The sequence below is a fragment of the Pteropus alecto genome, unplaced genomic scaffold (genome assembly GCF_000325575.1).
Source record: "Pteropus alecto unplaced genomic scaffold, ASM32557v1 scaffold86, whole genome shotgun sequence".
Taxonomy (NCBI): Eukaryota; Metazoa; Chordata; class Mammalia; order Chiroptera; family Pteropodidae; genus Pteropus; species Pteropus alecto.
Window position 1 is genome coordinate 11,102,802 of NW_006442109.1, and position 14,841 is coordinate 11,117,642.

Below are 14,841 nucleotides of genomic sequence, written 5' to 3' on the forward strand. Positions count from 1 at the left end.
TATGGGGAACCAAGCGAGGTTCAGGGAGGGTGCCAACTGGCTGTGAGTCACCCATATGCCCAGACTAGCCTAGAACCAGGGCTCTTAGAGCCTGCTGTTTTTAGTATCCCATGCTCACCTGGCCCTGGCCTACCACAGAGTGAAGACCAAGTAGGGAGGAGGATGTGTGACGGACCATGAGTGCTGACATGCAGGAGGTCGGCAGGTGACCCTGAGAGTCAGGGTGTGTGTGCTTCAGTGGAAGGGAGGAAGGCTGGTGGCATCCTGGTAACAGAGCTCTGGTTTTCAGAGGGCAAAGGTGAAGGAAAGAGGGTGAAACATACACATTGCCTGAGAGTCCAGCCATTTGGCATTGACAAGATGCATCTTTATGTAATAGTGCCTCTACCCAGCCTGGTGAAAACAGTCTTTTGGGGTTCATGGTGCCTGGGCGTGGTTGGTATCTGATTGGCAGGCAGAAGAAAAACTGTCATCACTTGCCAAAATGAGCTCTGAGAGGCCTGTGTTCATGACTCTTATAAGACACATCCACAGGCAGCTGGTATTATCTTTGTGATTTGCAGGCTGTCTCCTGGGCCCTGCCCTTGGGGTGCTGTCCAGGGTGGCATGTGGTTGTCCCAGGAATGTATGAGCTCCTTGGGGCAGGGTGATGATCCCACGGCAAGATGAAAACAGTCTCTCCTAGTAGAGTGGTGAGTGCTCTCCGTGGCTCAGGGTTGTCCCATGGTTCTCACTGAGGTGCCCTGGGCAGGCAGAGTTAGCTCTATCTTACAAATGAGGAAACTGAGGCTTCTCTGATAACAGATGAGGTCATAGAGCTAGCTGTGGACAAAACTGAAACTAGAACCTCAGGCTCCTGACTCTTGATGCCTGTTGTAATTTGTCACTCCATTCCCGCCCACCTTTCCCTTGAGGTGATGAGTGAGAGTTTACGAATAAATTGGTTCAGACTCGCATTCGGTGGCACAGCCCCTGAGGGAGCTGAGGTCATGACAATCCCTTACCTTTCAATTATATTTTATAGGTTACAAAATAATTTCATTATTTGTGGCTGGTTTTTTTATAGCGTTGGCCTCTTTTACAGACAAGGAAGCTTAGTCTTCCACAGTTTAAATAACTTACCCAAGCAAAACTGGGACTCGAACCCAGATCTTTTGACTCAGAAACGAGTGCTTTACCTCCTACATCACGGCTGCTTCTTTTCTCAGTGGACCTGAATTTCCTGAGAACAAATTTCGAAGTTGGGATAGCTCTGTTTCTCTGAACTAGTTCAGAACAGATCTGAAGAAGTAAGGACTCTTTATGTCTCCTTAACAAATCTGAATTAATCTAAATCAAATAAGAATTATACAGTGTCAGTAGGTCATAGGAGAGGGCATTTCTTGAGGAACTAGGGCTGTGGATTATTGTAAAATTATTAAGTCCCTTCAGCCGATTACTTTTAGGGCAGACTCTTAGGCTTGTGCCAGTTTACACATCTGTCCTAATCTCAGGTGTCTTCAGTTTCAGGCCTCTATGCTCCAGGCCTCAATGAGGAGCCCAAACATGGAGACTTTCAAGCAGCAAAAGGTGGAAGACTTTTACGACATTGGAGAGGAGCTGGGAAGGTAAGAGGCTGTGAGAGGTGGAGGGGATGCAAGATGGAGCCAAGAATACGCTTCTCTTGGTACACCTGCCAGTTGATCTCATAGGGCACGAGCTTGTGGGAAGCTTTAAAAACAATCCTGAGGTTTATTCATCTTCACAGGTGGGTTTACAGATAGTCATCTCTGGAAATAAAACCTCGCCAGAGGGGCTAGAATTGTCGAGTTCTGGGTTTTCAGTAAGAGTTATGGTGGATCCAAATGATTTTTAGTTTATCTGTTACTTTTCTCAGAAAGCCCTCTTTAGGCTCTGGACTGAGACCTGACCCGTTGGTTTTCTTCTCTGAGCCCCACTTGGCATTCTCCATGGCTCCCAGGATTTTGTTTCATAAGCTCAGAGCCTGAATGGGAGGTGAAGTAATCCTCCTGAAAGTGGATTTGCATTGAGTAACAAACCACGCGAACCTAGTCATGAAGATGCCCAGGATCTGAGTTATTGGGTGCGTTTTCAGGTTTGCTAAACCCAGGATGCAGCCAGAGTTAACCTCTGAGATTTGAAAGTAGCTACTGTTTGGGGAGAAACGAAGAATTTCCAAAGCACTCTTTTCGCCTTCCATTTCTAACAACTGCTAATATTTAGATGGTGTTTTACTGAAGTTTAATTCTCACAACAATGCATGAAATGGGGATTATTTTACTCATGTTTTTCAGATGAGGAAACTGTGGTCCAAAGCATTTAAGCAAGTTGCCCAAAGTTGCTCAGCCAGCAAATGACATAGCCACGGCCTGGCCAGTCCAGTTTGTAACTGCACACCTGTTGTGCTGTCCCCTATGACCACAGCACTTGCACACTCACACTTGCTCACCAGTACACCAGCCTCACTCTTTCATACACCCAGCAGAGTAAAAACCTGGGAGTTTAGGGTCTCCACTGTATCCAAAAAACAAAACTCAATGCCTTTCCCCTTTATAGAGCTCTCGAGTCAGGACTAATTCTTTACTTTCTTTTAAAGACAAAGCAGAAATTGCTTCAAAGCTAAAGCCTTACTCTGAGAAGAATGAAAGAAAAAGTTGCTTCAAGTTTAGGCATTGCTAGTCCTGGGTGACCGGTCGGCTGGCTGGATTGGGGCAGAAGTGATGCAGAGATCCCAGAGAGGGATGACTCCTGCGCCTTATGTCAGAGACCATCTGACACTGGCAATCTGGGGCCTGGTGAAGGGGTAGAAGGAGGACAGGCGGGGGGTGGTCAGTTGGAGTCTGCCTCTGAATGGGAAGCCAGGTTCTCTTTATCTCAGGCGCTTCTCCTGACTTCGGTGACACCAGGGAGAAAGTTGGATCCTCAGCAGCAGATCCTGCCAATGGCATTTGATTTGGTGGCCTCACCTCAGCCATGTCCTGTGTGTGTGTGTGTGTGTGTGTGTGTGTGTGTGTGTGTGTGTGTGTGTGTGTGTGTATATGGGGTGTCTCTGCTAAGTGCTATGGGTACAAAGATAAGAAGGACATAGTTTCTGCCCTCTTGGAGCTCTAGCTGGCAGTGGGAGCAGCTGTGCAGATGACAAGGGCAGAGTTGGATGGGACTAGTGTTTCAGTGGGCTGAGAACTGAGAAGCTGGGTGGGGGAGACTCTGAAGAAGGAAGTAGAAGCAGTGTCTGGGGGAATTCATCTATTATTCCTTCCTAGTCTTGTCTCTCCCCCATTCCGTGCATCAAGGCTATTAAAACTGAAAGAGATCTCATGTTTTCTGGTCCTCCCTGTTACAGGGTGTGAAGGCCCCATGTACCTCACAGCCTGGGGAGCCTTAAAGGCACCCTGCCTACTTTTCTAAAATAGTAACTGGACATAGGGTGGTTAAGAGGTAGCAGAGGTCTGAGGCCTTTGGAATGGTTTGATATCCTAGGTTTTGTGGTCTAGCAGTCATATGAGCTAGAAGGCCATTAGAGGTTCTTTCTAAGTGACCCTCCATCTGATAAATAAGGAACTGAGGCTTAGAGGGGGAAGGTCTTACCTGGGGCCATAAACTGGCTGGAACTAGAGCTACCTCCGGATGACCGCTTAGCTTCTGAAGGGACAGTTCTATCTTTCTCTCTTCCCCTTCTTTTCTTCACTTAACATACTATTGAGGACCTACCGTGAGCCAGGCACTGTCCAAGGCAACGGTAAACCAACAGACACATTCTTGCCCTCATGCAGCTTATGATCCGTTGGTGGAGAAAGGCACTAAACAAGTGAATAAGGGAACATGAAAGGATAAATCATTATAGTACGGCTTAAGGGCTATGAAAGGAGAGAGCAGGATGCTCTGAGAGAATAAGGGGTGTGGGTTAGACTGGGTGGTGAGGGCAGACCGCTCTGAGAAGTGACTATTAATTTGAGAACTCAGGGGTTAGTATGCAAATAGAGGCAACAGTGTGGATATAAACCCTGAGGGGAAGGGCTTGAGCTGCTGGCAGGAGGCCAGTGTGGCCTCAGAATGGGAGCTGCCGGTGCTAGATAAGGTTGGAGACATAGGTGGGGGCCAGATGCAGCTGGCAAGTTCCCTGTCAACACAGAGTAGAGAAGAGGTTTGGCCTTAGGGGCCACACAGATTGGGGTTGCAGCCCCTTTCCTAGCTGTGCAACCTTAGGACAACTTATTCAACCTGCCTGGGCCTCAGTTTTCTTACTGTAAGATAGGAATAATAATAGTCCCCACCTCACAGTTGTGGGGATTAAGAGAGATACTGAGTCTGTGATGTCCCTCACAGAGCTGGGCACAAGGTAAGTGCTCAATGAACAAGAGCTTCTGGCCTTTGAAGTAAGTTTGGGGCATCAAAGCCCTGCCTCCCATTTACGGAGCCCCCAGGAGGAAGGTGTGGGATTCTGCAGGAAGAAAGCTGGGACAGGGGTCATTCTTATTTTGGGGAGAGCTGTATGTAAATCTGCTTCCTTGACTATCAGCGACTATCTTAGCCTGCTCTCAGGGCTGTCTCGTTGATTTTAGGTCCTCATTAAGTCCTTCGTTTGCAAAAATAAAAAATGAATAGCAGTCATTTTTCATTCTTACTTGTACTGATGGAAGAAGCTCACAATTATAATGTTGGGCAAAGGAAGCCAGATTTAAATAGACCATACTGTATAATTCCATTTGTTTAAAGTTCAAAACAGGCAAAATGAATCAGATGTGCTAGAAGTCAGAATAGTGATTATCCGGGGAACTAGTGACTGGAAGGCGGCACGAGTGGGATTTCTGGGGCATAAGCATTGTTCTGTTTCTTGACCTGGGTGCATATTTCACTCATTTCATGAAAATATATAAAGCTGTTCATGTACATGTGCATTTTCCTGTAGGTATGTTATACCTTAGCTAATACCATGTGTTAACAAACAAGGAATCTTTAACTCCAACCCCTGCTCTGGTCTGGTCCCTCAAGCACATGTTTCTGATTCCTTTGGAGGGCCTTGTCTGTCCTTGTCCTACAAGTAAGAGCACATCTGGGAGAAAAGCTGCAGAATCCAGCTTTGGGTGGGAACAGCGTGCCCTGGCTGGAGAGGCCTGAGCTCGGCAGGGGCTACCCCTGACCCTGTGCGTCTTGCCTGATTTCTGGCTCCCAGAACTGAATGCAGACACTTGGCTGCACTCATATTTTGACACTAGCTTGCTGGGGATGCTGGAGCAGTTGGAGAAATGCTGGCCTGCAGGTTCTGGACTCTCCCAGCCTTGGTAGCCACCATAGGGATGAGCAGGGGGATATTAGAATAGGGCTCATAAAGGGAAACCCATCCAACCCCTCATTTTATAGACGAGGCTAAGACCAGAGAGGGGAAGTGGCTTGTCTAAGGTCACATAGTGAACTGATGATAAACCAGGGTGGGGACTGGCCTGACTCTTAGTCTAGGTCTCTGGCCACCGCACCGTAAAGACCCCCAAAGCACAAACTCAGTTTATACTTTAATTTGAATGCTCTGGGGAGTGAGAGAGAATATATGGTAGGGTCGTCTTTTCTGTTTGACCTTGAGGGTAGAGTAGCAGGGTCAGAGTCAGAAGGTGAACATTGGGAAGGAGTGATGTTCCCCAGGGGAAGGGCACCGGTAGACAGGCCCAGTGATGGGTACTGTATGCCCAAGGAAACAAGGTAATTTAACGTAAGCAGCATGTAATAATCGGTGGTTTCTTCTTTCCTGTACTTCTGTTACTTTACTTAGATTATCAGATTATTATATTAACATAAAATCATAAAATGTTACTGGCCAACTAGATCTCAACAAGAATTTAGTCCAAATCTCCATTTTATAGACAAAGAAAGTGAGACCTAGAGATGCGGAAGTGATTTGTCCAAGGTCACAGAGCAAGCAATATTGGAGGTGGAACTTAAAAGAGCTTTTCAGCTACAATGTGCTAGTTTAAACAAACAGACAAAAGTATTTATATGCATATTCAACTTTTATCCGTGGCCTCCAGCTCTCTGGGGAAGCTTACCTCACCATTACCATACATATCCCATCATCCTCCTTCTCCTTCCTTGGCGAAGATAGTGGCCATAAGCCCAGCTACTTACAGGAGGCTCACACGTGCAAGGCACCCTGCTAGGTACTTAGCCCACAGAATCTCCTTTTGTAGGGACAGAAGCCTTGGGCCAGGGAGAGATCCACTGCTCTCAAGCTTCATTCTTTCTGTGAGCTGAAGAATTCCTTAGGATGGCCATATTGATAGGGCCGCCTGCCAGACCTGTCTCCCAGTGGGGTCCTCTGTGGTTAAGATTACCTGCTACACATTCTGCTTAGCCAGGGCAACCTCTTTTGGGAGAGAAACAAAAACCTACAGGAATTGTGTAGAGCTTAGATTTATCCAGGTTGGGTGCTATAGGCCAGATAGCCACAAAGCACTATAGAATAGTAATAGGTGTTTGGGTTTGTCTGTCTCAGTCCTTGGGAAAAGGGTTTCCAAGATGAACCCTGAAGCAAAGGGACTTTTACTATTTCTTTTTAAATTAAAAAAAAAAAAAAAGTATAGAAGCTGCGCATGGCAAATAGTATAAAGTTATGAAGGGTTAAAGTAAAAAACAGAATCTCTTTGCTTTTCTTCCACATCTCACACTCACAGGTAGACTTTGATCAATTTTCTTCTGTTGCTTTTTAGAACTTTTCTAAGCAAGTGTGTACATGGTGGACCCAGATGGGATCACGCGACCATAACAATCTACAACTTGCTTTTTTCACTTAATGAAATACATTGAATATCTTTTTACAGCCATGCACATAGATCTATGAGACTTATTTTGGGTGTGTGTGTTTTTTTTAATAAAAAATTTAAGAAGATGGATTAGCAGCCTTAACACAGGAGCTATTTTTATTTCTGTCTTACCTTCTAATCTTTCCATGGCTATTTCTCACATCCACACATCCCCTCCGCTTTTGTGTCTACTTGAGGTACACATATGCTCAGAGTTAACATTTTCCCAAGTGCTAAGCTGCCGGAGCAGGTCAGGGAGGCCAAGGGGAGCAGGAGCAGCGTTCAGGGCCCTGGGTTGCCCAGGGACAAGATTAGACCTATCCTGTCTCACATTTGTTTATACTGGGCTGTCAACTCTTTGAAGGTTGGTCCACATCTGTTCTCCTATTTTGAGCATCACTACAGCTCTGAGACAGAGTTCTGAGATCCTCAAAACTTCTGTCATTTCTCTCTGCTCTTGCCGTTCCCTCACTCTCAGAAAAATTAAACATTTCCTTCAAGGTCGAGACCAAATGCCGTCTCCCTGGCTAAGCCAGTCATGACCAACCCCATCCTACCCCACCTGCTTTTGTTGATTTAATTACCTCTTATTCTGGTCTCACATCTCTATTAAGTGCTAATGTCATCATACCTCATGTTACACAAAAGGGTTTACCTGTTCATCTTCCCTGCTAGACTGAAGGTTCCTCTAGGCTGGGCTCCAGCGTACTTCATCTTTTATCCATCCATTCCCTCTCCCCACCCTCATAGTGTCCAGTCCAGGCCTTTTCTACTTGATAAGTGCCTAGCTCCCACAGAAACCCATCAGTTAAGTGCAGAGCTGCCTGGAACTGGCCTTGAGTTAAATCTGAGGCAGAAAACCTCAGCCAAGCCCCCGGTCACCTTGGAACCCATGAACATCTAGGATTTCTCAAACACACGGTGGGAAACAAAACACAAAAGTTATCTCCATTTCCTGGACACACATTCTTGTATTTAATTCTTGTAACACCCCATAAAGCAGTTATTATTTCTATTTTTAAGATGAGGAAACTCAATATCTAAAATGTTAAGTAACTGGCTCAAGAAATATAGATCTACTTTATGAAGAAGAAGCCATGTGGGCAATTCCATTTTGTGCAACATAGCAAATCTCAGAGAAAGTCAGAAATAAAAGGCAGAAACTTCTCTGGTCAGAGCCCTGCCTATGCCTAGGCTGGGATTTTGTGCTTCTCTGACACACACACGTTTAAAAAAAAAAAAGGAAAGACATATGTGAAGTATCTTTCACCCTCATGTCAGTGTCCGTGTCGAGTACTTCCCATCCTTCTAGAACAATGTGAGCTGGACCACATTCCCACTTCATAGATGAGGAAGCTGAGGCTCAGAGAAGTTATATAGTGGCCTCTTGACACTCACACCGAAAGCCTTCCTTGTCACCAGCACCAAGTTTGTCTGTGCTAGACCCAGGGAACTCTCAAGGTTAGTGGCAAGGGAGACTTTTGGAGCATAGCCGCGCCCTAAATAAGTCCGTGGTTTCCAAAAGGTGAGTGTGTGCGGATGAGTATGTGCATGTCTGTACTCTATGTCATTATCACACTCCGATGACTCTTCCCAGGCACCCATTGTGTGATGGCCATCATGAGGGGTACAGGAGATTTAGGGGTCAGGCCTTGCCCCAGAAGAGCTTAAGGCTCAGTTGGAGCACCAGGGGTACTCTCCTCAAAAGCTAATGATATGAGAAGATGGAACAAGTCATGAGCTACTAGGAGGACCCCCAAAACATGTGCTCTTTGTTCAGAGGAGGAAGCTATCACTTTGGGTGGGGCAACTCCCACAGGCTAATCTGGGAAATGGCAGGTAACCACCTTAAGGTAAGAAAGGGCTTTGCCAGCACTGAGGAGCAGCAGGCCTGGACTTGGATAAGAGGTCATGTGGAGAGGGTCGAAGGGATGGGGCTGCTGGAGGACAGGTGACTGCAGAGGGCCCTGGATAACAGAAGCCATGGATAAGGGAGAGAGGCACTTTTCTTACCCTTTGTTAGGAAAACAAAGCACAAAGCCACTCAAACAAAGTGGCTGCATTGCACATGCTTCAGTCAGAAGCTGGCACATAGAGCAAATCGCTTGCCCTGAGGGGTATGTCTCATTGAGCTCAGTTTGCATTATGAAAACTCTTAAGAGCTGGAGGGAGGTATTGTGTGGGATTATTGAAACCATTGTATACCTATTTCTATGGTATACACTTTCTTCTCTATCCCCAGCACGTACATTTTGTGGTGTTTTTTTGACTCAGCATTGTTTTACTTATATCTTTTATGTGTTCAGTGTCCATATAATTTAAAACATTTTTTGTTTCAAAATAATTTCAAATTTAATTGACAAGTTTTCAGAATAACAGAACTTTGATACACACTTTACTCCGATATGCCATTTTTAACATTTTGTCACTTTTTCTCTCTCTCCTTCGCTCCCCCATCTCTCTTCCTGCTCCTCTCTCACCTTCCTCCCTTCCTCCCTGCCTCCTTTCCTCCTTCTTTCCTTCCTTTCTCTCTGTCTATCTGACTATCTGATAGTGTTTCCGAACCATTTGAGAGTCAGTTGCCCACATTATGCCTCTTTATCCTTAAATACTTCATTATATATATCTCCTAAGGACATGGATATTCTCTTTCATAACCACAGTACAGGTTTTCAAATTCAAGACATTTAATTCTGATAACATTTCCATCTAAACTCTCATCCTTGTTCTAATTTTGTCGATTTTCCCCTTAGTGTGCTTTACAGTAGTTTTTCTTCCTGAAGACCCAGTGCAGATCATACGTTGCATTTGTTTGTCATATCTCTTTAGTCTCATTCTATCTGGACAGTTCCTTCGCCTTCCTTTGGCTTTCATGACACTGATATTTTTGAAGGATACTGGCCTTTTAAAAAAATAAATAGATATAGTCCATATGCTTTTGTTAACTTGATAATACATAGACATTCCTGATTTACTTAACTTTCCCCTAGTGTTAACTTTCCCCTTTAGTGTTTCTCACCACTAAAAATAAGTGTTTCTTCAAATATATTTGTCTAATTTCCTCTTTCTGCCTTATTTCCCAGAGGTGGAAAACCAGGTCAAAGGTTATGAATGATTTGTGTAATGGTGGAAACTGAAAATACTGAACCAGTTTACCAGATCACCAGCATGCACTTATTTCCTTATGGTTTTGCCAGTAGTCTTCCTTTGTTTTTGTGTATTTTTGGTAGTTTAACAGTTTTATAAAGATACAGTACTGTTTTTGCTTTGTGGAAATTTAAAGTGGTTGAAGTTCTCTGTTTCTTTTTAAATTCCAATCCTTATTTTTTCTGCTACTTTACATATTTTTCATGGTGTTTACATCTCATTTTCAGTCATTTTCATGGATAATTTGAAGTTCCAATAGCAATGCAAGGTGAACATAATACTTCCTATTTTATAAGTGATGGAAATGAAGTCCAGGAAACTTACCTGACCAGGACCAGAGACATAGCTCTTCCCTGTAGACAGATGGTGTTGTCTCCTTCTCCCCACAGGCAGAGGGGATTCAAGGTCTTTTAGGAACTCCTGAACTCCAGCAAAGGGTTCCACTTCTTTGTTTCTACCTTCAGACGCTGGCGGGAAGAGCTCATAAGAAAGCTTTCTGAGACTGCTGTTGGGAGAGGGGCTGTTTGGGGAGGGGGTTGCTTTGTAGGCAAAGGAGAGAGCTGTTTCCCTCCCTGGGGAGAACAAAGTGTGGAGGATAAGAGCTGAGGGCAGTGGTAGGAGTTAGGCTCTGAGGTACCCATCACCTCAGCTGTAGTCAAGCACCCCAGGTCTCTGGCAGTGCTGAAGGGAGGTGTAGGAGACCCTGCAGCTTCCAAGGCTTCTCACAGAGGTGATAACTGCAGCCTTCAGAGACTCTCTTCCGCGAAATTGTCCCAGACCCCAAAGCAGCCTTCAACAGGCTTTAGAGCCAGAGAACTTTAACACGCAAGGGCTCCTACAATGTCTTGTCTAGGGGATGAAAAACTATAGCCCTGTGGCCATATCTGTCTGCCACCTGCCACTTGTTTGTGAATGTCCCTGGAGCTAAGAATGAGTTTTACAGAGGAGCAGGTCAATAGATTCGATGATAGGGAACACAAACTTTGGATCCCAATTAAGCAAAATGTTTTCTCCCAACCAAAAAAAAAAAAAAAAAAATTTTCTTTCTTCTCATTGGGAGATCTGTATTACAAAAAATAGACAAAACAAAACAAAATAAAACTCAACTCTTATTATATTTTTAACTTTATCAATTAAAAATGTGTTGAAATTTGGTTTTCTCCTTTGTTATATAAGTACCTATATAATATACTTGATTTTGTTTCTTGGCTCGCAGTGCCTAAAATATTTACCATCTGGCCTTTGCCCATTCCTGGTCTACTTCAGTAGAGTTTACTATTAAGCAGAAAATCTTTTAAAAATTAGATTATTATAGAGTGGGGGACAGGATACAAACAGATCAAAGTGAAGATGTAGTTTTGGAAAATGAGGAAGAAAGGGTGACCACAGGCCCACCTGTCCCCTCCCCTCTCACATCCCATGAGGAACATCTGAGAAGCCCAGTTTCAGAGCCACTGCCCACTTAGGCCGATCCTGTTCTCTTCAGGGAGTGCCAGGGTGGGAAGAAGGGAAAGGAGCTTTCTGACCGAGGGATTAGGGATTGAGTATCTTGCATGGGGGACATTTGAGTATCTTGCACTAGGCACAGGGGACGTTTCCTGGTTTAATCTTTTTGCAGCCCTAAGGGATGGTAAGTATTTCTCCCATTTTGCGGATGAGGAAGCTGAAGCCTACAGAACTTAAGTAACTTGCCAATGTAAGTATCACAGCTGGACTTTAAACCCATGACTTTTGACTCCTGGTCCAGGGCAATCTTTAAGGTGCCAAGTTGCCTAGGATTTTCTTTCTGCCTGTGACCCTAGAGGCCCCTCCAACATTGTTGTTCAGTGCTCTTGGTGGTTTGCTGGACAATCTGCTGAGAACCAAGTTGTCCTGTGTCTAATCCACCTCCAAGGCCAGATCTGTTTCCCTGTCTACCCACACCCACCGGCATGTAGCCCTGAGGCCTGACTCAGGACCCTAATCTTGAATCCTGAGCTGCTGGCCCCTGGTAGCTTGGCCCCAAGGCCTGGAGGGTGATGAAATATCCTTCCCTTCTTGGGATGAGGTTTATTTGGCACCCTGGGGCAGGGCCCACCAGCTGGAGAGGAGAATTTAGCTGCCGAGGGGCTGCAGTGTGGCTCTAGGAGGCGAAGTGTTCCTACCAGTTTTTTGGAGGAGCCTGCCTACTGAGAGAGGAGACGGAGGAGAGAAAGGCAGTTGAGGGAGGAGGCAGGGAAGGGCACCTGAGCCATTTCTGGCAGGAAGAGGAGCTCCAGGGAGGAGGCTGCCGAGCCTTAGGCTGGCGGTGACTATGCCCTGGTTTGACCCTCGCTCTGTTACTGTGAGCTGTTGGACCTCAGGGGGCAGCTTTGCTCTCATAGGTTCTGTTTCTTCATTGTAATGATCCCTGTCTCACGGTGTTTTTGAAATACCACATGTTTTCCAGCCTTCTGGGGTCCCATCCGTTAATGTCCAAATAAGAATAATGAGCATTCCATTCGAGGGCAACAGGAAGTCCTGTTCCCGACCCAGCCTTTCTGATTCTCCCCGGGGAGTGCTCATATCCTCCTCTACGCCTCAGGTCCTTGAACTCAAGGACCCCTTCTTCCTTTGAGACAAAGCTGTGCTCCCTCTGTGATCCTGCCTCAGGTGTGAACTCAGGCCCATTTCTGAGTGCCTCTTTCACCACTGAGACCGGTTGCAGAGTAAACTGAGTTTCACGTAAGGCTTGGGGACAGTGAGAGGAATTTCTGCACAGAGAAGTAAATGACTTAAAGTGAGGCAACAGACACCTCTGCTTCTTTGACTCCTGACCTCTGCCATGATGCGGGACCATGCCCCAGGCCTCAAACCTGCTACCATCCTTCCTACTCACTGCCAAAGGGAGACCCCCATTTCTTTTACATATAGGCAGTTTATTGCTGTTGTGACCTCTCCCTCAGTGGACTCTGGTTCTCTCTTTTCCAGAATCAAAGGCTCTTTAAAGTTTCTCTCAAACAAAAAGCCATCACCGACCTCCCTTCCTTCTCCTTCAGTACTGCCACAGACATAAGTGGCATAGCCTGGCACGAGGGAAGCGCCCAGCAAGTGATCGTAGATATGGACATCATTGTGCTAAAAGTCGTTTTGAAGAGCTCGCAGGGTGGAGCTGGGTTGGGCAGCTTCTTCCCTTTTACCTTATTTAATCAGTGAGATTCCCCGTGTGGGATAGGCAGACAGGTGGGAAGCCACTGTCTCCATTTTACAGATAAGGAAACATAGGCACAAGGACTCAGTCCCAACTTTAGAGAGCAGGGAGGCCAGATGGGGTGAAGATAAGGCTGTGTGTCTAAAGGGGTTTGTAAACATGGGCTCAAGTTGCAATCTCGAAGAGATTTGTTAGAGAAAGATTTTATAAAGCATCTTCAGAGCCAGCCAACTCTGCAGTGTTTCCAGAGTTTGGGGTCATAAAATTATTTCTGATGTCTCACCCGAACTCTGACATAGGATCCTTTCTGGGGCCCACACATGTCTCTGAGAAAATGTCAGCTCCCTGCTGGTCAGGAAGCACTGCCAGACCCTGGCTAAGCTGGCCTGGCTCCACTGCAACCGCCCTCTTCCATGAGCCCTCTGGTTCCTAGTGTGTTACCCTCTAGGAAGGTTTGTGGCTGGACCATCTCTTTGGGCAGCTGAACCACTCCCCTCAGTACACAGACAAGAATTTGTCCCTCAGGCTCAGGAGTCAAACCTGGGTACAAATCCAGACTGCCTGTGTGGTCTTGGGCAAGTTACTTTACCTCTCTGAGCCTTGATTTTTCTCATTTGTGCAACAGGAGAACATACCACCTACCTTATCAGGCTAGGATTTAAACTTAGATCTCTCCTGACTCTAGGGTATTGAATGAGATTATTACTGAACCACGTAGCACCATGGTTGTCATCCTGAGCAGTACATCTGAGTCATGGAAGAGATTTAAAACACACACATATGCGTACATGGCAAGCATTCAGATATAGAAGGTCTGGGGTGGGGCTCTGGCATTCGTATTTTTTTAAAGTACCCCAATTTGTGTAGAATGTACAATAGGATCCCAGATCACTTCTTCAAAATGGTACTTGAGACTCATAGTAGACTCTCAGACATGTTGGTTTATTCATTCTTTCCTAATAACAAGACTCTTTATTATTGTTTCCAGTTATGTTTTTATTATCTTTATAATGCAAAACGGATTTATTTGTATGCACAGCAATGAGGATTAGGATATTGGATAAGAAGGAAAACATTCTGTCAAATGGAGAAGATAAGGATTCTAGGTAGCTGACTTTGGGACTTACTGCAGTGGGAAGAATTGCTGTGTTGCCTTCAGATGTTAAGTCTCTGACACTTCAGCAGGCTTTAAGTTGGGTCTTCCTGTGGGGCCTGCTTTTCTAATTCCTTATGACATACACACTGGTGTTCCAGATAGCCTGTGTTCTTCTTCTGTTTATCCAGATACTTTCTTTCCCATGAAGTATAAGAAATCAGTTTCACTGCGGAAGCCAAAGTCTTCAGGTCTTGCTGGAGCTTGGCTAACATGTTATCCGACTCTGAAGCAGCCTCTAGAGCTTGGGTGCCAGTTTCCCAGTTATCTATATTAGGCCTCTTAATCACTGGAAGGCGGATTTTACCTTCACATTTTCTTAGCTATCTTAGGAACTGCTTTGCATGTTCCCTCTTCACCTCAGCTTGGTCTTCGAAGAATGCAGCAAAAAGAGGTGCTCCCATGTCTTCATTGTAATAACAGTCTATAGATAAATAAGTATCACCAACATGCAGCTCATTAGATGACACCTGATCAGCAGCAATCTGCACTCTTCAGACTTGGGATGCCATCTCCGCTTTAGAGAAAACCAGACATAAAAAGTGTTACCCAGCCCATTTTGTTATTTTTACCTCTTTCCC

General features: G+C 45.3%; 1 protein-coding gene across 6 annotated transcripts in view; it reads left to right on the top strand.

The window, feature by feature from the left end:
- DAPK2 (death associated protein kinase 2) overlaps positions 1 to 14,841 on the top strand; it is a 101,917-nt gene that overhangs the window by 4,083 nt on the left and 82,993 nt on the right. For 3 of the 6 annotated variants that reach the window (XM_006920276.3, XM_025038890.1, XM_025038891.1), the window contains exon 2: positions 1,504 to 1,607. In XM_006920276.3, the coding sequence (XP_006920338.1) occupies positions 1,516 to 1,607 (92 nt within the window). In that variant the 5' untranslated portion in view covers positions 1,504 to 1,515. Of the gene's footprint in view, positions 1 to 1,493; positions 1,608 to 14,841 lie in introns of all 6 variants that reach the window. The other 3 variants (XM_025038893.1, XM_015596146.2, XM_025038892.1) reach the window with 2 other exon arrangements.